The sequence below is a fragment of the Schistocerca americana genome, chromosome 3 (genome assembly GCF_021461395.2).
Source record: "Schistocerca americana isolate TAMUIC-IGC-003095 chromosome 3, iqSchAmer2.1, whole genome shotgun sequence".
NCBI classification, from domain to species: domain Eukaryota; kingdom Metazoa; phylum Arthropoda; class Insecta; order Orthoptera; family Acrididae; genus Schistocerca; species Schistocerca americana.
Window position 1 is genome coordinate 604050518 of NC_060121.1, and position 22614 is coordinate 604073131.

Here is a 22614-nt window from a genome sequence, read left to right on the forward strand (position 1 = left end):
GTGGAGCATCTCAGTATTGTAATGGCATTATAGCCATAGTTTCACCTGATGCTGCAAGAGAACATCAGCTTCTGCTTGCGGAGCAGGTCCATGCACACAGGTAATATCCAGTGGCAAATAAAAGAAACAGAACTGCAGCATTGACACACACCAGCTGGGGCAGCAACACCCACTGGAGCACATGTTGAAGTATCAACAAACAGATGCTGACTCAGTGTTGGTACCACTTGCATATCAGAACACAAGCAAGGAAGTGCATCTCTCCTTGTGGTTACCCAAATGACAAAAATGACTGGATTTAGGCATGACCGGCAGCTCAAAGAAGAAGCACCCAACTACCAAAATTACTACTGATCAAGGAAGACTATTTGTTCCATGAAGTTGACAACCTGAGTGGTTTGCAAGACCACCATACAGCCAGCTACCATCCAACCAGCAATGGGATGGTGAAATGGTGGCATAGGGCTGTGAAATTGTCATTAACATGCCACCATACATGATGGATATCAGTACTGTTTTAATGCTAATAGGATCATACACGGCTGAAAAACCAGGCACTGGTGCCTCTGAGGAGGATTTTGTTTATGGAGTAACCCTTCAACTTCCCATGGAACATACCATGCAACAGCAGGAGCATTTTCTGTCTACATCTACATCTACATAGATACTCTGCAAGCCAACGTACACTGTGTGATGGAGGGTAACCAGTAGCACTACTTGTCATTTCCTTTCCTGTTACACTCACAAATAGAGTGAGACAAAAACGACTGTCTATATGCCTCCTTATGAGTCCTAATCTCTTGTATGTTATCTTCATGGTCCTTACGTCCAATGTACATCGGTGGCAGTAGAATTGTTCAGCAGTCAGCTTCAAATGACAGTTCTCGAAATTTTCTCAATATAAATTATCGAAAAGAATGTCGCCTTCCCGACAGGGATTCCCACATGAGTTTCTGAAGCACCCCCGTAACACTTATGTGTTGTTTGAGACTCTATTGCATAAGAAGTCTTCGAGCCACACACATATATGTGTGAACTTATTCTGTATGCTCATACCTTCTTAACAGCCTGCAATGGGGCACCATGTCAAATGCTTTCTGGAAATCTAGAAATATGGAATCTGCCTGTTGCCCTTCATCCACAGTTCACAGTACATCGTGTGAGAAAAGGGCAAGCTGAGTTTTGCACGAGCAATGCTTTCTACAGCCCTGCTGATTCGTGGACATAAACTTCTCAGTCTCAACAAAATTTATTAGAGTTGAATTGAGAATATGTTCCCGGATTCTGCAGCAAACGGAAGTTAGGGATATTGGTCTGTAATTCTGTGAGTCTATTCTTGTACCCTTCTTAGATATGGTATCACCTGTGCCTTTTTCCAGTCAATTGGGAGTTTGTACTGAGTGTGACATTCACAAAAAATGCAAGTTAGGTAAGTGGTGAATGCCGTAGAGCTGCCACTTGTCATTCAACATGTAAAGCTTTATGTTTCTAAATTCTGCCCATCCCCAACACCTCATCACACGGACACAAATATTTTTGACTGTAATGATACACGCACTTGTTCTTGTGCAGTGTTATGAAGGGATGCAGTTAGAGTGTCACTACAGTCTCCATACACTAGCCTGTATACAGTCTTGGCGAACACACATTGAAAATCGTACAGAGTGGTAAAGCCACTACCATAATATTAGAGTAAGTTAATCCCGTCTAAATATTACCAGAGGACACAACTTCAGCTTAACATTATGACTGTCAACTGAAGCCTACACTATAAGACACAAGTGGTGATGAGACTACACCATCACCTAAGTAGCCTTTGCTTTGTCATCATTGCAAGCTATGCAGGTTTCACAGGATACATTGCCGATTTGTCCCAAGGCTGTGCAAGTGCTGCATTACAAATTCCCCTTTAACCTGAAGCTCCACTCTACAGGGTGAGAGGGGGGCAGGGAGAGGGGTGTCTATGTGGTGATGCAATTAGATAACTAAAGACAAACACTGAGAGAGAAAAGTGTGATACATCTGGCTCAGTTCACATTTGTTCAGTTCTCTTTGCTCCTTCCACATGATTGGTAAGTGTGCAATAAACCAGTATACATTCTGCTTTTGTTTTTATTGTGCTCAGTGATCCTACAACGGTTTTTCATTCTTGACTATATATAATCTGACAGCTTGTAACAGCTGATAACATTATGTATCTGGTCTTGGTTGTGTAAGTTTCTAGAAGCACTGTTACAACAAATAGAAGCATTTTTGACTCATTCTTAATATAAATTCTTAAGAAAGGAACTCTCTGGGCTCAAATTAAAGGCATTCTTAGTCTTTAAAGAAATTTGATTTGGAGCCTATATGGCAAATACACACTCATATGTAAAGGAGAGATTGCCATTCACCACAAATTACTGCTGCATATCTAAACTTTTGGATGAAAAGAGATCTTGTTGCAGTCAGACAAAGTGGTCAGTGTGTGTGTGTGTGTGTGTGTGTGTGTGTGTGTGTGTGTAATAGCAATCTGTTCTTTTCATATTGTTGTTATTCCATTCTGGACTTCCCATAGTTTAAATACACATTTATACAACATAAAATATTCTAAGTACATGATGAGTTAGAAGTAACAATTAAATGCAACATCATCAATTAATTTAATTTTCAAATACTGAAAGACAAGGTTTATTTGAAGATCAGATAGAAAACTATGTTCCTCAGTTTCCTACATTCATCCAAAAGCAACTTTTGGACAAATAAGTTTAACAGTTTTTATGATATTTAAAGATTTATCATTTTTCTGAGTGAAACAGGAAATAAGGCTGAATGATTGTTATAAAGGTCATTAGAGAATCAGCACTGGTTTAAATTGGATTAGGATGAAGAATCAAATTATTCTAAATGACTTGGGGGCCAGACACACAATTGAACCCTGTTTCTCTTAACTACTCTAGCCTTTTACTTGACCCCATAACAGGAGCGTGTTTATACAACAGTATCAGTTAATGATACAAGCTTGAAACAAAAACCCTATACACAGTTCTGCTCCCAAAATAACACATAAGATGATGACAGAAACTCCATATTTTCTAGGTGAAATAAAATAATAGGCAAATTTAGTAGTTAAAAAAGTGACACTGAACATAATAATGAATACTTCTAATAGCTAAAAAGAGATGAGGCATTTTGATGACATGCCTGGTGTTCTATCGTAAAGTATGTACAACTTCGAGTAAGTGTGGCATGAAAAAGATAGAAATGTGCCACATCCTGCTGCTTCATGGTATAAAGCCATGCATCAGTTACTCTGTCGCGGCCAGCATGGCATTGTACCTTGAAGCACCAGGATCTAGCTTGTTTCGGTCTTTTTGTACTACGCTTACTCAAAGTTGTACATACATTATGAGAGAACTCCTGGCATGTCATTGTAATGCCACATCTTTTCTATGGCATGCTTTTATTTTTTTTAAAAATTACTTATTAGAGGCATTCCTTCTTGTATGTTGACTTTGGGTTTTATCCAATCATATGAGCAGAATTTTATGAGAGTTGTTATTTTACAGCATACTGCATAATCCTTAAGTGACAGACTAGTGTAAGCATTGTATGATGTTAACTGCTACTGACTGGTTTTATGGTTATGTAATTTTTGTCATTGAGCCTACATGCTCTTTGGGTATGCCCTACTAAATTTGCTTTTTAATTTTTCTATTGTAAGCTTGTAACCTTGATATATTTTCCTTTTAAGATCTGAGGATGGCAATGCGTATTGCCGGAACTAGTAATCAATTTTGTTAACATAGCAGGCTTGGCAAATAAATTGGTTTCTAAAAGAAGACTACACTATAAACTTATATGTCACCTCCTGTGCTGAATGATCATGTCAGGTAACCATCAAAACTGTTAATTGCTTAATTTATTAGACACACAAACATCAATACTTAAAATTATCAGGAAATCTACTAAAATTGACAGGGCAACAAGAAAGTAGTTGTTCTACTATAAACTACAACTATAAATTAAACAAATAAATTAGTTTTTTTTCCATACCGTATACACAATATTTCCTAGAAGCAGATAACCACCTTCTCGTCCATTGGCCCATATAACATCTTTCTGCAGAGCAAATAATGGTAGCCAGTACAGCAGTACTGAGTGTACAAGAGCATTGAGGATCCATACCCAGAAAACTCTAACATTGAACAGATCAGCATTCTGAGATGGTTTGTACAGAGCAGGATACTTCAGCATTGTCTCAGCAGAACAGACTTTGTCAAACAGACCCAGTGCAAGTGGTGGAGCTGCTGTGAACAACTAATTCAATGTTTGTACTTCAGAAGTTATTTTAATAGTTAACAATGGCACAATAACAATAATAAGAATATGAAATACTTTTTTAAATAAAGTACAAGGGAAAATCATAATTATAGGGAATGGAAAAATTTCATTTACAGCATAATAACAATTTGGAAATGATACATTGTCGCTCACCATATAGAATAGGCTTAAATCGAATGCTTCCTTTATATGGTGAGCAGCAATTTATCCTTTCCATATTGTCATTATTCCATCCTTAATTCATTTAAAGCATCCTGTTATATGTGTGACTTGTCTCATGGTACACAATTTTCAAGTGTTCTGATTTGTTATACAGGAGATGCATTGTGGTGCTACATGCTCAAGTGACTGGTGATATGAAAGTTGTATTCCACAATTGCATATAATTAAGTAATAGCAGACGATGAGGTTTTAAAAAAAAACTTTATTAAATTAGTGAGTGCCAAAATCTGAATATTAATTTTGTGTGTGTTTCAAGAGTGACTGAGAGAAGATGATAAAATAATGCCCCATGAATACAAGTATTCTTTCTCCATTTTGTTAGTTGATACTTAACAGCACTAATAAGTTACAGACTACTGTCAAGATAGTAATTTTTTTCAAACCATGTTTTATAAAAACTGCCTTCAAGTGCAGGAACACCCTTGCAAGGCTCTCGCCCACTCTAAAGGTTGCAGGGAGTGAAAAATCAAGGTGTTGAAGGAGGCGACGAAAGCGAACTCCAGGGGGTAGCAGGGCAGAGACATACAACCCGTATTGACGGTCGAGAGAGTCGTCAAAAAAGGAACAATAAGACGGGTTGTCGGGCAATGACAGTAGCCGACAGGCATACCGACAAAGCAGTATATCGTGCTGGTAGGTGAGTGGCAATTCACTCGCTTCAGCATGAAGACTCTCGACTGGACTAGTATAAAATGCTCCGATCGCAAGACGTAAACCCTGATGTTGTATGGAGTTGAGGCGGCGTAAGATAGACGGCCGTGCAGAGGAGTATACGAAGCTCCCATAATCCAGCTTGGAGTGGACGATCGACCGATATAGGCGAAGTAGGACGGTTCGATCCGCTCCCCATGACATACCACTGAGAACACGGAGGACATTTAGAGAACGGGTACAACGGGCAGCCAAATAAGACACATGTGGAGACCAGCTAAGTTTCCTGTCAAATGTAAGACCTAAAAATTTAGTTGTCTCCACGAATGGGAGAGCAACGGGACCGAGTCGTAAGGACGGTGGGAAAAACTCTTTGTAGTGCCAGAAGTTAATACAGACCGTCTTCTCGGCAGAAAAACGGAAGCCATTGGCGACACTCCAGGAGTAAAGATGGTCAAGAGAACGCTGAAGACAGTGCTCCAGGAAACATGTACGCTGCGCGCTGCAATAGATGGTAAAATCGTCCACGGAAAGGGAGCCTGATACATCAGCTGGGAGGCAATCCATTATTGGATTGATCGCTATGGCGAAGAGAGCAACGCTCAAAACTGAGCCCTGTGGCACCCCATTCTCCTGGCGAAAGGTGTCTGACAGGACAGAGCCCACATGTACCCTGAACTGTCGATACATTGAAAAGGAACGAATAAAAAGAGGGAGGCGACCACGAAGGCCCCATGTATGCATGGTGCAGAGAATGCCCGCCCTCCAACAGGTGTCGTAAGCCTTCTCCAAATCAAAGAACACGCCGCGGTCGGGCGCTTCTGCAAGAAGTTATTCATAATGAAGGTCGACAAGGTAACCAGATGGTCAACAGCAGAGCGGCGCCTACGAAATCCACATTGTACATTGGTAAGTAGGCGTCGAGATTCGAGCAGCCAAACCTAACGAGAGTTAATCATTCGCTCCATCACCTTACAGACACAGCTGGTAAGCGAGATGGGTCGATAACTGGAAGGCAAGTGCTTGTCCTTCCCCGGCTTCGGAATCGGTACAACAATAGACTCGCGCCAGCATGCGGGAACATGTCCCTCAATCCAGAGGCGATTATAAGTGCGAAGAAGGAAACTTTTACCCGCAGGAGAAAGGTTCTTCAGCATTTGAATATGAATAGAATCAGGCTCTGGAGCGGAGGACTGTGACCGGGCAAGTGCATTTTCGAGTTCCCGCATGGTGAAAGGGGCATTATAACTTTCACGATTCGAGGAGCGGAAGTTAGGTGGCCTAGCCTCCTCTGCCTGTTTTTGGGGGAGGAAGGCAGGGTGGTGATGAGCGGAGCTCGAAACCTCTGCGAAAAAGCGGCCGAAGGCATTGGAGACATCCTCAGGGGCCACAAGGAAGTCATTCACGACCGTCAAGCCAGAAACTGGGGAGTGGACCTTAGTGCCAGATAGCTGGTGCAGGCTACCCCAGACAACAGAAGGAGGAGTAAAACTGTTGAAGGTGCTTGTGAAAGCAGCCCAGCTGGCTTTCTTGCTTTCTTTAATAATACGACGGCACTGCGCACGTAATCGTTTATAATTGATACAATTCGCCACTGTAGGGTGGCATTTAAAGGTGCGTAAAGCACGTCGACGAGTACGTAAAGCGTCTCTACATGCTGCGGTCCACCAGGGGACCGGTACGCGACGTGGAGAAGAAGTAGTGTGAGGGATGGAATATTCAGCAGCAGTGAGAATGACTTCCATGAGGTGTGCGACCTGACTATCGCATCTTGTGAAGGTTTGATCCTGAAAGGTCGCCCTGGAAGAGAAGAGCCCCCAGTCTGCTTTGGAGATGTTCCAACTAGTTGAGCACGGAGAGGGGGTATGATGCAGGAGATAGATAACACACGGGAAGTGGTCACTCGAATATGTATCAGAAAGTGCATACCACTCAAACCGGCGTGCAAGTTGGGTAGTACATATAGAGAGGTCTAAATGGGAATAGGTGTGAGATGTGTCCGAAAGAAAAGTAGAGACGCCAGTATTGAGGCAGACAAGACTGAGCTGGTTGAAAAGGTCTGCTAACAGGGACCCCTCGGGCAGGATGCTGGAGAGCCCCAAAGGGGATGGTGGGCATTGAAGTCTCCAGTTAACAAAAACAGTGCAGGTAACTGAGCAGTAATTTGCATCATGTCTGCCCTGGTAACGGCAGACGACGATGGAGAGTAAACGGTACAAATGGAAAATGTAAAAGTGGGGAGAGTAATTTGGACGGCAACTGCCTGCAGGCCGGTGTGCAATGTGATGGGATTGCAGTAAATATCATCCCGGACCAGTAACATAACCCCTCCATGAGCCGGAATACCTACCACAGGGGGTAGGTCAAAACGCACAGAGGTGTAGTGTGCCAAGGCAATTTGATCACATGGGCGTAGCTTTGTTTCCTGGAGGGCTACGACGAGCGGACGGTGCAAGCAGAGCAGCAACTTCAAGTCCTCTCGGTTGGAGCGAATGCTGCGAATATTCCAGTGAATACGTGCCACCGTGAGAAGAAAAGGAAGATGAAAGAAGGGGTCACCTCGAAGGCCGCTGAGGGCCTGGCTTCGAGCGAGCACTGCCGCCGCTATCAGTAGGCGGAGAGTCATCGTCCATTGGTTCAATAGGTCCATCGGCCATCTTGTTAAGATGGCCGGGAGGGGGAGCTTCCTCTGCAGGTGAACGGCCAGATGTTCGGCTACCAGCGGTGCGGCCAGGCGAAACGGATGACGGCCTGGGGCGGCAACCGCTGGGTGGCGCAGGAGAAGAAATGCGCTGTGAAGGAGAAGGAGAACTGTGCTTCCTATGAGCCTTCTTGGAAGGTCGTTTAGTGGAAGTACTGGACGACGGCTGGGAGTTCGAGGTACGTAGGAAGTCTGCACGGGATGGTTCCTTCTTGAAGGCTCGTGCATCTGACTTCTGGGTCTTCATCTTGGCAGAAGCTGATGAAGGTGCCTGAGGGGTGACGGGAGGAAGAGGAGACGTCGACCGCGCGATCTTAGCACTGGCCGAACGGACGACCGTGGTGCTGAAGGTCAGATCGCATGTCTGCGTCGCCACGTCCCTGGTAGTCCGAGGAGAGGCGAGGACAGTACTGTATTTTCCCGCTGGGAGCAGCGTGGGCTTCCTACTAGCCAATAGCTTGCGAGCAGCCGAGGTGGACACTTTCTCTTTGACCCGAATTTCTTGGATACAGCGTTCTTCCTTGTCGAGGGGACAGTCGCAGGAGGACGCTGCATGGTCACCCTGACAGTTCACACAACGAGGAGACGGAGGTGGACAGTCACCCTCATGGGCATCCCTGCCACAAGTGACACATTTAGCCGCATTGGAACAAGACTGGCGAGTGTGATTAAAATGCTGACACTGGTAGCAGCGCGTAGGTGTCGGGACATAGGGGCGAACAGAAATAACCTCGTAGCCCGCTTTGATACGCGACGGCAGCTGAACACTATCAAAGGTCAAGAAAAGTGTCCGGGTCGGTACAAGGTCATTGTTGACCTTTTTCATGACCCTATGGACAGTTGTCACGCCCTGCTCAGCGAGGAAAGACTGAATCTCCTCGTCAGTCAATCCGTCGAGTGATCGAGTATATACCACACCATGAGACGAATTCAAAGTGCGATGAGCCTCCACCCGGACAGGGAACGTGTACAGGAGTGTGGCCCGAAGCAGTTTTTGTGCCTGAAAGGCGATCTCAGTTTCTAGTAACAAGGTACCATTACGCAACCTGGTACACGACTTGACAGTTCCGGCTATGGCATCTATGCCCTTCTGGATAACGAAAGGGTTGACAGAGGAAAAATCCTTGCCGTCCTCAGATCGAGAAACTACGAGGAACTGTGGGGCAGGTGGTAGTACTTTTGTCACTGGTGGCTGGTCAAGTTTCCGTTTATGGGCAGAAGTCGAGAGAGAAGAAGAACAGAAATCCATTGAGGAGGAATCCCCCATGATTGCAAGCGTCTCCGACGGCGCGCTCCTTCCTTGTGGGGACCCTCTCAGAGGGCACTCCCGCCTTAGGTGAATGTTTACACCTCAGGTCACACCTACCAAGAAACAGATGGAGGGACCAATCGGCATGGTCAGAAGGTATCAGCTCAGGCAATCACCCCTCCCTGGGCCTGGCCTTTACCAGGAGGTACGTGCGTGCCTTACTTGTCTACCCAGGGCAGGGAATTACGCGTTACCCCGTCACCGGCTACGCGTGCGAATGCATGGGTCAGCCTTCAGGCGCGCACAGGGAGGAAGGAAGACGAGGAAAAAGGAGAGAGAGAGAGAGAGAGAGAGAGAGAGAGAGAGAGAGAGAGAGAGAGAGAGAGAGAACAGCCTGTCTCAAACGCCGAGGCGGAGACCAGAGAAGGCAAGGAGAAGAAGGCAAGGAGAAAAATGCAAGGGAAAGAGTAAGGAAGACAGTGAGATGGAGAAGAACAAAGAAAGGAACCAACCAAAGGAAGGAAGAAACGAGAAGAAGTGAAAAACCAAAATGACCGCAAATATAGATCGTGGAACCGTCCGTCTCCGGACGCAGGCGCTAACAACCCCCTTGAGGGGGAGGGACTCCTTTTAGTCGCCTCTTACGACAGGCAGGAATACCTCGGGTCTATTCTAATCCCCGGACCGACAGGAGGGCTGTATGATGTGAGAGCACCTACAGAACTACACACAGATGTCAGTGGGTATGGGATCAGTGCTGTTCTGGTGCAGATTTCGGATGGAAAAGAGAAGGTTATAGCCTATGCTTCTAGGACACTTACAAAAGCCGAGAGAATCTACTCAACTACAGAAAGAGAATGTCTTGCTGTGATCTGAGCCATGTGCAGATTTCGACAGTATCTCTATGGAAGGCTATTCACTGTTGTTACAGACCATCAATCACTTTGTTGGTTGATAGTTCTTAAGGATCCAACAGGACGACTCGCCAGGTGGGCACTACGTCTTCAGAGTATGACATTATCATAGTGTACAAAAGTGGAAGAAAACACCAAGATGCCGACTGTCTCTCAAGAAACCTTGTGCAAGACCATCAAGACTTTGAATAAGATAGTGATTGTCTCACTGCACTCCAGGATCTCTCAGCTGAGCAGAAGGAGGACGCCAAGATATCTCAAATTATGCTTGCCTTAAATCGGTCAGAGGATGTGAAAGGACAATTTAAGATAGTTAATGGATTACTTTGCAAGCAAAACTTCGATCTGTTTGGAAAGAGGTGGTTGCCAGTGATTCCTAAATACATGTGGTTAGATATTCTACAGAAATTCCATGACACACCTGAGGCCGGACATTTAGGATTTATTAAGACATATGATAGGATCCGCAAGAGATTTTTCTGGCCAGATTGATTTAGAAGTTTTTGTCACTATGTGTCGCACTATCGAGAGTGCCAGAGGTGAAAGGCAATTCCTCAGAAACCATCTGGCCGACTCGTACCAATTCCACCAGCCGAAACGCCTTTCCAGCATGTTGGGATTGACCTCCTCGGATGATTTCCAATGTCTGCTAGTGGCAATAGATGGATTATTGTTTGCACTGATTACCTGACGCGCTATGCCATTGCAAAAGTGTGAAAATAGCCGAAGCATTCGAGGTAGCCAAATTCATCATAGAAGACATTGTATTAAAACACGGTGCCCCAAGGTTGTTAATTATGGATTGAGGGAAAGTTTTTTCAATCAAAGCTCGTGACAGAGATAAACTGTCGGTGCAACATTACTCATCACCTTGACAACTGCCTACCATCCGCAAACTAACGGGCTTACCTTAATAAGACCTTGGCTAATATGCTATCAATGTTCGTCAGTGTTGGGCAGAGCAACTGGAATGAGGTGCTACCTTTCATGACATCTGCCTACAACACTGGCAAACAAGACACCACAGGTTTTATGCCACTTTTCCTGGTGCATGGGCATGAGACGACGACGATGATGGACACTGTGTTTCCATTACAGCCGGATGACGACTACGTTGGCCAGGTGTTAACCAGAACTGAGGAAGCTCGGCAGTTAGCTCGACTCCACACGCTGCAGGCTCAAGAAAACAATCGCCGAAAGTATGACGTGAGCCACCGCCCTGTTGTCTACCAGCCTGGTGACCTTGTCTGGATCTTCACTCCTGTTCAGAAGGTTGGTCTCTCTGAGGAGCTCCTCAGGCGCTACTTTGGACCTTATAAGGTTGTAAGACAGTTACTGATGTTGCTTACGAAGTTGAAGATTTCGACCCCAACACAAGACGACAAAAGACCAGAGATACGGTCCACATCCTTCGAACGAATTCCTACAAGGATCCTGCAACACAGAGTAAATTCGAAGCTCCAGTGACAGGCAACAAGCAGAAAGGTACCGAAGAATGTAGCGGCAAGGGAAGTTCTAAGAAGATCACGGCTAGGGCGAACATCAGTCATTGGGAGTTGGAGTATGCAGGACCGATGACTCGTTCCTGGACTAGGAGGACATAACACCTAGATGCTGGTCTCTTAAGGAGGGAGCAATGTTGTAGAAGAAGCTGAGTAGTGCAGTTGCCGTAGTATAGTGGCTATGATACTGGATTTTTGCATGGAGGGTTGTGAGTTTCTAAACTCACCTGGACTGAAACATTTTGATATCTATATTCGGTTCAAGTACATTCTGCAAGTATCCACAAATGGCAAGAATCACTGTACTGGAATGTTCTGTAGCTATATATATATACCATATGTGTTCTGGCCAGAGGCAGTTCTCTCCACCCTCTTTTATGTGCAAGTGCTGAATAAACATTCGTTAAGTGCAGTTAAGCCACGGGGAAAAATGATGAGTTAGATAAATCATGATGTTTTGCACACAGGAGTATTGAGCACATATGTAACATAGACAGTGAGTGAGTAGTGCCAAATGGTATTGATAATTTTCAGACTGATGGTGTGGATTTGTCTAAAGGGTTGCTAGTTGCCAATTTAGATGTTTTAAATGAATATGATTTAGACAGGATGAATTCGAACCCTTGCCATAAGCAAACAGCCAGTGTAACTCTATTACACGAGAAGACAAACGTAACAAGTAGTGATTGTTAGAATCAGAGGGCTTGTTTAATTCTCATAGATCTGTGCTCACAACCAGTAATGCAAGACAGAATCCCTACTGGGAATGAGCCACCTGTGTGTTGTAAGCCATATAAAGTGCCCATTGCCTATAACTGGTGCTGAAGGGATTCATTATCAAGCAAGTACACTACAGTATCCTGTACAGGAAACTGAAGGAATTACTAACAACTAGTCCAGTGTTGGTCTTCCTGATTAATGAAAAGGACTCCACATTATCAGATGATGCTAGCAATCACGCAATGGGTTGTGTTTTGAGTCAACTGTCAGAGGGGAAGGAATATCTGGTCACATATGTGTCACAACAATCAAACAAACAACAATCAAACAAAGCATAGGGGAGCTATTCTATCACAGAAAAATAGATTCTGAACCTCAACTTGGCATGACATACTTACACTGCTATTTGTATGGGAAAAAGTTTAAGGTAATAACAGAACACGCAGCACTAAAATGGTTATTGGTACTGGGCACTGGAACCGAGAGTGTTCAACTTAAAAGTAGTCCATAAACATGGGAGATATCATGGTAATGCAGATGGTGTCAGTAGGAAGATTGGTGTATTACAGACATTAGGTAATACCGCTGTGAAGTGGCAGAAAGTACAAGCTGCTGACAAGGTGTGAAAACAATTTGCAGTGCAGTCACAGTTCGTTGTACAAAATGGTGTGTTGTGCAAGACAGTAAGGCTTGGTCTGCATGTTGTGGTGCCAGTCACACTGAGAGAAGAAGTCTTGAAACAAGCACATGATCACATACAATATGGTCAACGGGGCACAGAACCACGGGTGATATATGCACAAACAAGATGCAGGGCAATATGTTACGTACAGTGTGCCACGCACACAGAGGGTGGAGTTGAGCCATCAATTAAATGAATGGGATGAACATTTTAGGACCTTTTTCCAGACACCAGCAGGGAACTACTACGTTCTGACTACAATAGGTTATTTCTCACATTACACGGGAATGATAACTATCCTGAATCAGCAAGATGACACAGAAGCACAGGCCAGTATGAATAATTAATTACTAAAATTCAGTGTTCCCAAATGTTAATCACAGATTAGAGCACCAATTTTATACTGGAATAGATGAAGCAGATGTGCCATTTCCTACATGTTCATAAGCTGAGGAGAAGCCCATTTTAGCCACAAGCGAATGGAAGAATGGAGCACGTACCTCAAATGATAGGGAAAGTGCTTCGGCACTATGCTTTATTTCCATAAAATGTTGCAGCTTAAAATAAAATAAAAACGATCATGAAAGTACAGGCCTATCACTGAACAATATTGCATATGGCTGCAAAACACCAAAGGGGAAAAAGAAGTAATTCAGGGTCCAAATCAGGTTACTGAGATGACATTGTGAGTGAAGGTTAAATTGCAGCTTCCGACATATACAACCGTCATACATGTCATATGTAAACGTCTTTCCTGGGGCGCGCCAGATTCATTACTGCCAGCATCAGCGCCATTCCCTGAAAGGGGTTAGAGGACATTAAGAAGAAAAGATTAGCCACAACCTCACAAGTTACACATACATTGCTATATGCGTTAAGGCCATGGAAGTGATAAAATATTAAGATTTTTGGTGTTTTACTGGGTGTCTGTTGTTTCATAAAACATGGTAATGAAGATATGTGAACGTTACACAAATGAAGGACTGTGTTGTGGTACTTTCGAGATATTGGTTTTCAAGTTGACAATGTGGGTGTAGATTTCATTTTGTCATAAGTTAATCATTATTTTGAAGGTGATTTGAGCAGTTTATCTGAACTGACTGCCATGATCATGTAGTGTTTGCAAAAAAAGTCACATGATGGAAACTGAGGTTATTCATGTTTTTGTATGTACACAGCATGTTAGATACGGGCATTTTTATATGACAGACTGATGTCAAGAAGGGAAAAGTGATTACAGCTTCCTTCCTCCATCTGACACAACCAGTGAGGATGACTGCAAGGTGCATCACACTACTAGTGGTGCTGCACCTCCACAGCTGTGAAGGTGGTGATCACCTTGCAGGAATAACCACTGAAAGGAGAGGTGTTTTTCACCAGGCAGGATGAAATTGTCTTGATCAGTCACCAGTAGACACAGAGATTAACTTGTAATGCAACGCGAGTAAGAAACAAGGTGTGAAGGCTGCATGAAGCTTTCTCACACCTTGAAAGCAGGAAGAAGGGTGTGTTAAGAGGGATAGAAGGAAAGTACCAGGTGCGCATCTCTTGTACAAGCACTTAGGGATCAATTGCAGCAAGCCATGGACTTTGTGCCAAGCACATTAAAGCAATGGAGGTGGGGATGGATGCATGCTTGATGTACAATGTTGAAAAACATCTGTGCAGGGACTACCCACATGAAGAGGGAGGACGCAGCAGATTTTTTCAAAAAAATGTATTGAGGTTTTTTCGTTATTTGCTGCAAGCTTGGATGCTAGGCAAGCGGCCCACAGCCGCACTTTCAGCGCATAGTGCTGACCCTTTAATTTTTCTTACAGTACAGATTGCTGAACAGGGGATGCCTTCAGTGGACTTTGTTCACCCTCCTTGGCCAATGGGGAAGCATGAAAGGGTCATGTGGTGCCTCGGACGGAGGCACATAAGGAATGGAACAGAGACACTACACACTCTTGCTCGCTGGTGCCTGACCAGCTAAGAGATTCCTTTCCCTCTCTCCCAAGCTGTCCTATACATTTTGGTTTTAGTGGCCATGTCTTCAGACAGTGATTTCTTCCTTAGGTGACTCAGATGTATACCTTTTAACAAATCCTTTGGGCTCTTTTTTGAAAATTAACCAACTTCTCATTTACTTGACCACGCCGATTCAGATGCCTACTCGACACCTGCTCCTGCCATCCCGTAACAAATATTTGAAACAGCAGAAGCTGATGACATCTAGGGGCTCTATGGCGCAAGGTGCAGAGAGAGAGAGAGAGAGAGAGAGAGAGAGAGAGAGAGAGAGAGGTGGAAGGTACCAGAACCCTGACAGAATGGCACACAAATGGAATCCCAGTTTGATTTTGTAGAGTGTACTCTGTGGCATAGGCTCCTTAGTTAGCCTGCATTTGTCACAAATCTCTTGCCCAGAGCAAAGTCTCGAGTGACCGGAAAAAAGTGAAGGTGACTCCTGTATGTAGGAAACATAAAAGTACAGCCCTGCATTATTACAGACCAATGTCCTTAACACATTTGCTTCAGAATTCTTGGACACATTCTGAGTTTGAATATGATACATTTCCTTGAGACAGAAAAGCTTCTGTCCACAAATCGGCATTGATTTAGAAAGCATCACTCGTGTGAAACTCAGCTTGCCCTTTTCTCACATGATGTCTTACAAACCATGGATGGAGGGCAACAGCCACATTCCATATTTATAGATTTCTGGAAAGCATTCAACATGCTGCCCCACTGGAGTCTGATCATGATGGTCTGAGCATACGGTTCAGGTTTCCAGATATGTGAGTAGTTCAAAGACTTTTCAAGTAATAGAAACTAGTACGGTATGTTGTCATCAATGGTGAGTGTTCATCAGAGACAAGGGTATAGTTAGGAGAGCCTCAATATATATGTGAAAGGACAGCTGTTATTCTCTATTTACATACACGATCTAATGGACAGGGTTGGCAGCAGTTTGAGGTTGTTTGCTGATGACGATGTTGTGTATGGGAAGGTGTCGTCACTGAGTGACCACAGGAATATACAAGATGACTTAGACAGAATTTCTAGTTGGTGTCATGAATGGCAGCTAGCTCTAAATGTAGAAAAATGGAAGTTAATGCAGATGAGCAGGAAAAATAAACCTGTAATGTTCGAATACAGCATTAGTAGGGTTAGGTAAATATCTAGGCGTAACATTTCAGTGTGATATGAAATGAAATGAGCATGTCACACTGGTAATAGGAAAGGCGAATGCATGGCTTCATTTTATTGGGAGAATTTTGGGAAAGTGTAGCTCATCCACAAAAGGGACGGCATATACAGTAGAATGCTTGTGCAACCCTTTCTTGAGTTCTTTTCCAGTGTTTGGGATCCCCACCAGGTTGGACCGAAGGAAGACATCGAAGCAATTCAGAGGAATGCTGCTGGATTTGTTACCGGTAGGTTCAATCAGCATGCATACATCTATTAAAAAATTGATGCACGAAGCTTACAACAACTACCACCGTCGTACCTTGGCAAACAGATCTTGCTGAGGACCATAGAATATCCTGGTCCTACGTAAAATTGCTAGGTGGGGCTAAGGATTCTATCCAGTCACTTGTTAACCAGTCTGGTGTGGCAGTACTATGTAGCAAAAGTAATGCTGAAGTTCTAAATTTTCATTTAAGAAATCGTTCACACAGGAGAATCAAATAAACATACCATTATTTGACCATCACACAGCCTCCTGTATGGATGACATGGTAATAAGCATCACTGGTGTAGAGAAACCTTTGAACAATTTGAAAGCAAATATGTTGCCAGGTCCTCATGAAATCCCAACATGGTTTTACAAAGACTATTCTACAGCATTTGGCTCCATACTTAGCTTAAATTTATTGTGAATCTCTCACCCAGCGAAAAGTTCCAAGTGACTGGAAAAAAGTGCAGGTGACTTATGTACAATAAGGGTAAAAGAATGGACCTGCAAATTTACAGACCAATGTCTTTAAAATCAATTTGCTGCAGAATCCTTGAACATTATCTCAGCTCAAATATGATACATTTCCTTGAGAGGGAAAGCTTCTGTCTACATATCAGCATGGTTTAGGAAGCATCACTCGTGCGAAACTAACCTTACCCTTTTCTCACATGAGATCCTGTGAACCATGGATGAAGGTCAACAAGCAAGTCCATATTCCTACATTTCTGTAAGGCACTTGACACCATGCCACACAGCAGACTGTTAACAAAGGTACAAGCTTACGGAACAGATATCCAAGTATCTGAGTGGCTTGAAGAGTTCTTAAGTAACAGAACCCAGTATGTTGATTGGTTGGTTTGGGGGATTAAAGGGACCAGACTGCTACGGTCATCGGTCCCTTTTTCCAAATACAAAGGACACCCACAGAGAATAAAAACGAGGAACAGAAGAGATCACAGACGATACAGAACAAGAGAAACTGAGACAAAGACAAGACAAAACGAACTAAAACCACACAGAGTGTGACGGTGGTTGGCCGACCACATAAATAAAAAAGGAAAAGCCAACCACTTAGAAACACATTAAAAAATCAGTTTAAAATCATAAGCCAAAGGCCAGAATCAACACAAAACAATAAAATAAAACAGAAACACTCAGATTAAATGATAAAATCCCCCTGCCCGATTAAAACGTAAAACTAAGTCAGCCATAGTGGAGTCGTCTGTTAAAAGGGCAGGGAGCGTAGCAGGCAGCGCAAATGTCTGCCTGACCACAGCTAAAAGGGGGCAGGCCAACAGAATGTGGGCCACTGTCAAAGCCGCCCCGCAGTGACATACAGGAGGGTCCTCCCGGCGCAGTAAATAACTGTGTGTTAGCCGGGAGTGGCCAATGCGGAGCCGACAAAGGACGACTGAGTCCCTGCGGTTGGCTCGCATGGATGACCGCCACACAGTTGTCGTCTCCTTAATGGCACGGAGTTTATTGGGTGTAATCCGATCGCGCCATTCAGCGTCCCAAAGCGCAAAAACTTTTCGGCGGAGGACTGCCCGCAAATCAGTCTCTGGGAGGCCAACATCCAGAGATGGTTTAGCCGTGGCCTCTTTCGCCAGGCAGTCAACATGTTCATTGCCCGGGATACCGACATGACCGGGGGTCCACACAAAGACCAGTATGTTGACCCTGAGGGCAAGTGTTCATCAGGGACAAGGGTATCGTCAGGAGTGTCCTAAGTAAGTGTGATAGGACCACTGTTATTTTCTACAAAAGTAAACAACCTTGGGAACAGGGTAAGTAGCAGTCTGCAGCTGTTTGCTGATGACGCTGTGGTGTATACAAGAGTGTTGTCATTGAGTGACTGTATGAGGACACAAGATGGCTTAGACAAAATTTCATGAATGTCATGAATGGCAGCTAGCTTTAAATGCAGAAAAATGTAAGTTAATGCAGATGAGTAGGAAAAATAAATCTATAATGTTTGAGTACAGTATTAGCAGTGTGATGCTCGGCACAATCATGTCAATTAAATATCTAGGCACAACATTGCAAAGCGATATGAAATATTATTAGCATGTTAGGATTGTAGTAGGGAAGGCAAACAGTCACCTTGGGTTATTGGGACACATTCAGGAAAGGGTGGCTCATCTGTAAAGGAGACTGAATGTAGGACATTAGTGTGACTCACTGCTGAGTACTGTTCGATTGTTTGATACCCACAACTGGTCTGATTAAAGGTATATATCAAAGCAATTCAGGGGTGAACTGCTGGATTTGTTACTGGTAGGTTTGAACAGCATCCAAGTATTATGGAGATGTTTAGGGAACACAAATGGCAATCACTGGAGTGAAGGTGATGTTCTGAGAAAATTGAGAGAACTGGCATTTGAGGCTGACTGCAGAATGATTCTACCACTGCCAATGTACATTTCACAAAAGGATGACAAAAATTAGATTAGGACTTGTACAGAGGCAGTCAGACATTTTTCCCTCACTCTATTTGTGAGTGGAATATAAAATGAAATGATTAATACAGACTACCTTCCACCACACACCATGTGGTGGCTCACAGAGTATGTATGTAAATGTAAGTGTGTAGATGAACTCAATAAGTGAACCTGGAACAAGGAGTATTGAATAATACCAGAATACTGTGGGAGTTAACAGAAGAGATGATGGATTATGTGAGAATGACCACCAGTTCTCTAAAATAGGATTTAACTATAATACAGCACTGGTTAGACTCTTTGGGTACCAACAGCTGGCTATGAAAAGGCTGTTGCAACACTTGCCGATAGCATAGGGGATGTCTGCATTATGACAGCTTGTTGCCACCAAGATAATTTCTGGCTGATTTACATCAGGCATGGGAGGAGCTGCCAGCTACGTTAGAGTTCATTGTAGTGCTGGAGAAGAAAAACACTACCACTGCTATAACACCTCATGTCAGTTGGTGTCAGTGTGCCCACATGTGATAACTCATTTCCCAATGATAGGTACAGACACCTAGTGCGAGTGCTATATCATTCACTGATACTGCGTAAAGCAGGAGGGCCATGGGAAAGTTTGCGCAAGTCAAGACCTATAAAATATAACTAGTTATGCAATGAGGGGAAAACCATGTACTGAAGTCAGATGACAAATTGTGACAGTGCTGCTGAGAACAAGTCATGATTGCTGGTCCTGGGTGATATACACTGCCAAAGGCACATGTGAAATGCAATTATTTTTAGGAGGGACATGAGTAGAAGGATTCCTGTGGAACATCCTGGCATCTCAACTAAATTTCCAGAAGACAGGTCCACACTGGATATACACTGCATACAATACAATAGTGGTTACTGCACTCTGTTACAAGCAGGGGCGACTTGCGGGGGCAGAACAGTTATGCTGCAAGATAGGGTATATTAGCAAGGTGGCTACTCAAACTCAGAAAAAAGAAAATTCCCAAGAATCTCAGGTGTAAGGATGAAGATGGCATCAAGAGACTCCTGACAAATTAATTGTGAAGGGGAGTAGGGGTGTGTGGAGGGGAGTAAGAGGGGGTGGGGCAGCATACAACAATAACAACTTTTCTTGCCTCTGCTGAGCTATATACCAGCCACAAGCAGCAGTTTAATCACAGTTTTTAAATATCAGTAATTTGTGTGCAATAATATTCATGTAATTAACACACTTTGAAAGTATTTTAAAATTTGTGGTTTTTAAAGCTCAATAACACTTAGGCTAAAAACACAGAACTCCCTGAGATTTTATGAAATTACTGAAATTTCTTGAGATTTCCCTGATTTTTCTAAGTAAAATGTAGCTCCCTGAGAATTACAGGTTTTCCAGGAGAATCGCCACCCTAATTAATAAATGGTACAATGTGTGACATTTGGGGTCAACTTTTTGGGTACTGGCAACCATCACAGGGGGGTACAATTCTAACCTGACATCCTGCAGAAGTACTCCCCTGACAAACCTTTGGAGATACTACTGGCTAAATTTTACAAAGGAGGATCAGTTAGTGATAGTGGGTGGAGCAGGGAACAGTCTTGATAGGGACGGGGAATATGATGTAGGTGGTGACCTGGTAAAGACAGCTACTCAAACTGGTGGCACTAAAATGCATTTCGTGCAGCAGTTTCAGTGTCATGATCAGATCATCTTAAAGCGGCTGTTAGGCATGTTAACATGGGGCTGGAGAGGGTGCTGATGGCAGAGGGATGTGGGTCACATTTCAATGATGCCAGTTGGGTCCATCAGCAGATCAGGTTTCACTAGGCATGGCCTGCACCTCAATAGGTATGGGAAGGGGAGGCTGGCAAAGCTGATAGGTGACAGTGTAGTGGATGGTGGGTGGTGGTGGGATCACTGATGGAAAAATTCCTGTAGTAGTTGGCGTTAGAGGTTCACCTTATTTAGATTGAAGTCAGCTGATAGGTATATCTGCTTAAAGGAAGTCCCTCTAAATAACGGCTCACTTTCAGAGGATCTCATGTTTCCAAGCAGAGAAGGAATTAGCACATTTCATCAAAATATAAGATGTATTAGAGATAAAGTTAGTGAACTGCTTACAAATGTTGACTCTGAAATTATTGGTATGTCGGAGCACCACTTAAATAATTTGACAATTCAGAGGCTTCCTTTCCCAGGATACAGATTAGCTGGCTGTATTTCAAGGAGTTCCTTTTAGGGTGGGGGAGTAGCTATGTACATAAAAAACAGTATTCCATTTGAGTCGATAGACCTATCACAGCACTGCACTGAACAGATATTTGAATGTTGTACAGGGGCAGTGAATTTAGTGAAACTAAACTTCTAATTGTTGTTGTTTATAGGTCCCCTAATTTTGACTTCAGACCATTTCTGCTCAAGCAAGAGAGGGCTCTTGATTCACTTTGTAGGAAGTACCAGAAATTAGTTATATGGGGTGACTTCAATATAAATTTTGTGTACGATGGTGCAAGAAAAAGGATGTTGGTAGATCTCCTAAATTCATATGATCTGATCCAGACTGTGTTTTTTCTAACTAGGGTGCAGGGAAACAGTAGCACAGCCATACACAATATTTTTATTCATTCTTCATTACTAGATGGGCATTCTGTTAGTAAAAGCATGAATGGCCTTTCAAACCATGATGCATAAATTTTAAGACTAAAAGGCTTTTGTACTCAAACAAATGTCACATGTAATTATAAACTATGTAGGAAAGTTAATTCAACAGCAATAGAGAGATTTTTAAACCTTGTCAAGGAACAAGAGTGGCAGGATGTTTATAGTGCTGATAGCATAGATGATAAATATAATGCTTTCCTTAACATATTTCTCATGCTCTTTGAGAGTTGCTTTCCATTAGAATGTTCTAAATGGGGTACTAGCAGTAATAGGTAGCCTGGGTGGATGACTAGTGGGATAAGGATATCATGTAGAACAAAGCGGGATTTATATCAAAACGTTAGAAGTAGTCGCAATCAAGCTGCAGTAGCCCATTACAAACAGTATTGTAAGGTGCTTAAAAATGTTATTAGGGAAGCAAAGAGTATGTGGTATGCAAATAGAAAAGCTAATTCACAGGATAAAATTAAAATCATATGGTCAGTTGTGAAGGAAGTGTCTGGCCAACAGCACAAGGTCGACGATATAAAGTCAGTTCACAGTGAAAATATTTCTGTTACTGATAAATCAGATATATGTACAGTATTTAACAATCACTTTCTGAGCATTGCTGGTGAATTAAATAGAAATTTAGCTTCTACAGGGAATTATATAACTCCCTTGGCAAAAGCCTTTCCGAGATCGATGTCTGAAATATTCCTCTGTGATACAGATAAGGGGGACATTGAGTCAATAATTAAATCAATGAAGACTAAGGACTGTCATGGTTCTGATGGAGTGCCTAGCAGAATATTAAAATACTGTGCTGCACATGTTAGCCCAATACTTAGCCATATTTGTAATTTTTCCTTTAGGAATGTTCAGTTTTCCGATTGATTAAAGTACTCAGTTGTAAAGCCACTTTATAAAAAGGGAGAAAGGGATAATGTAGACAATTTTAGACCTATTTCTATGCCATCAGTGTTTGCTAAAGTAATGGAGAAGGCTGTGTACGTATGGATAATTGATCATTTTATATCACGATTTGCTGTCAAATGTACAGCTCGGCTTTAGAAGTCACTTAACGACTGAGAATGCTATAGTCTCTTTTCTCTATGAGGTACTGGATGGG

At 43.1% G+C, this 22614-nt stretch overlaps 1 protein-coding gene across 7 annotated transcripts in view; it reads right to left on the bottom strand.

The window, feature by feature from the left end:
- Positions 1-22614, bottom strand: part of LOC124606775 (probable phospholipid-transporting ATPase IA) — a 642579-nt gene that overhangs the window by 77941 nt on the left and 542024 nt on the right. For all 7 annotated transcript variants that reach the window (XR_006978725.1, XR_006978722.1, XR_006978723.1 and 4 more), the window contains exon 18: positions 4036-4299. Coding sequence is in view for 3 of the 7 variants with exons in the window: in XM_047138832.1 (XP_046994788.1) it covers positions 4036-4299 (264 nt within the window). In the remaining 4 variants the exon portion in view is untranslated. The remainder of the gene's footprint in view (positions 1-4035; positions 4300-22614) is intronic.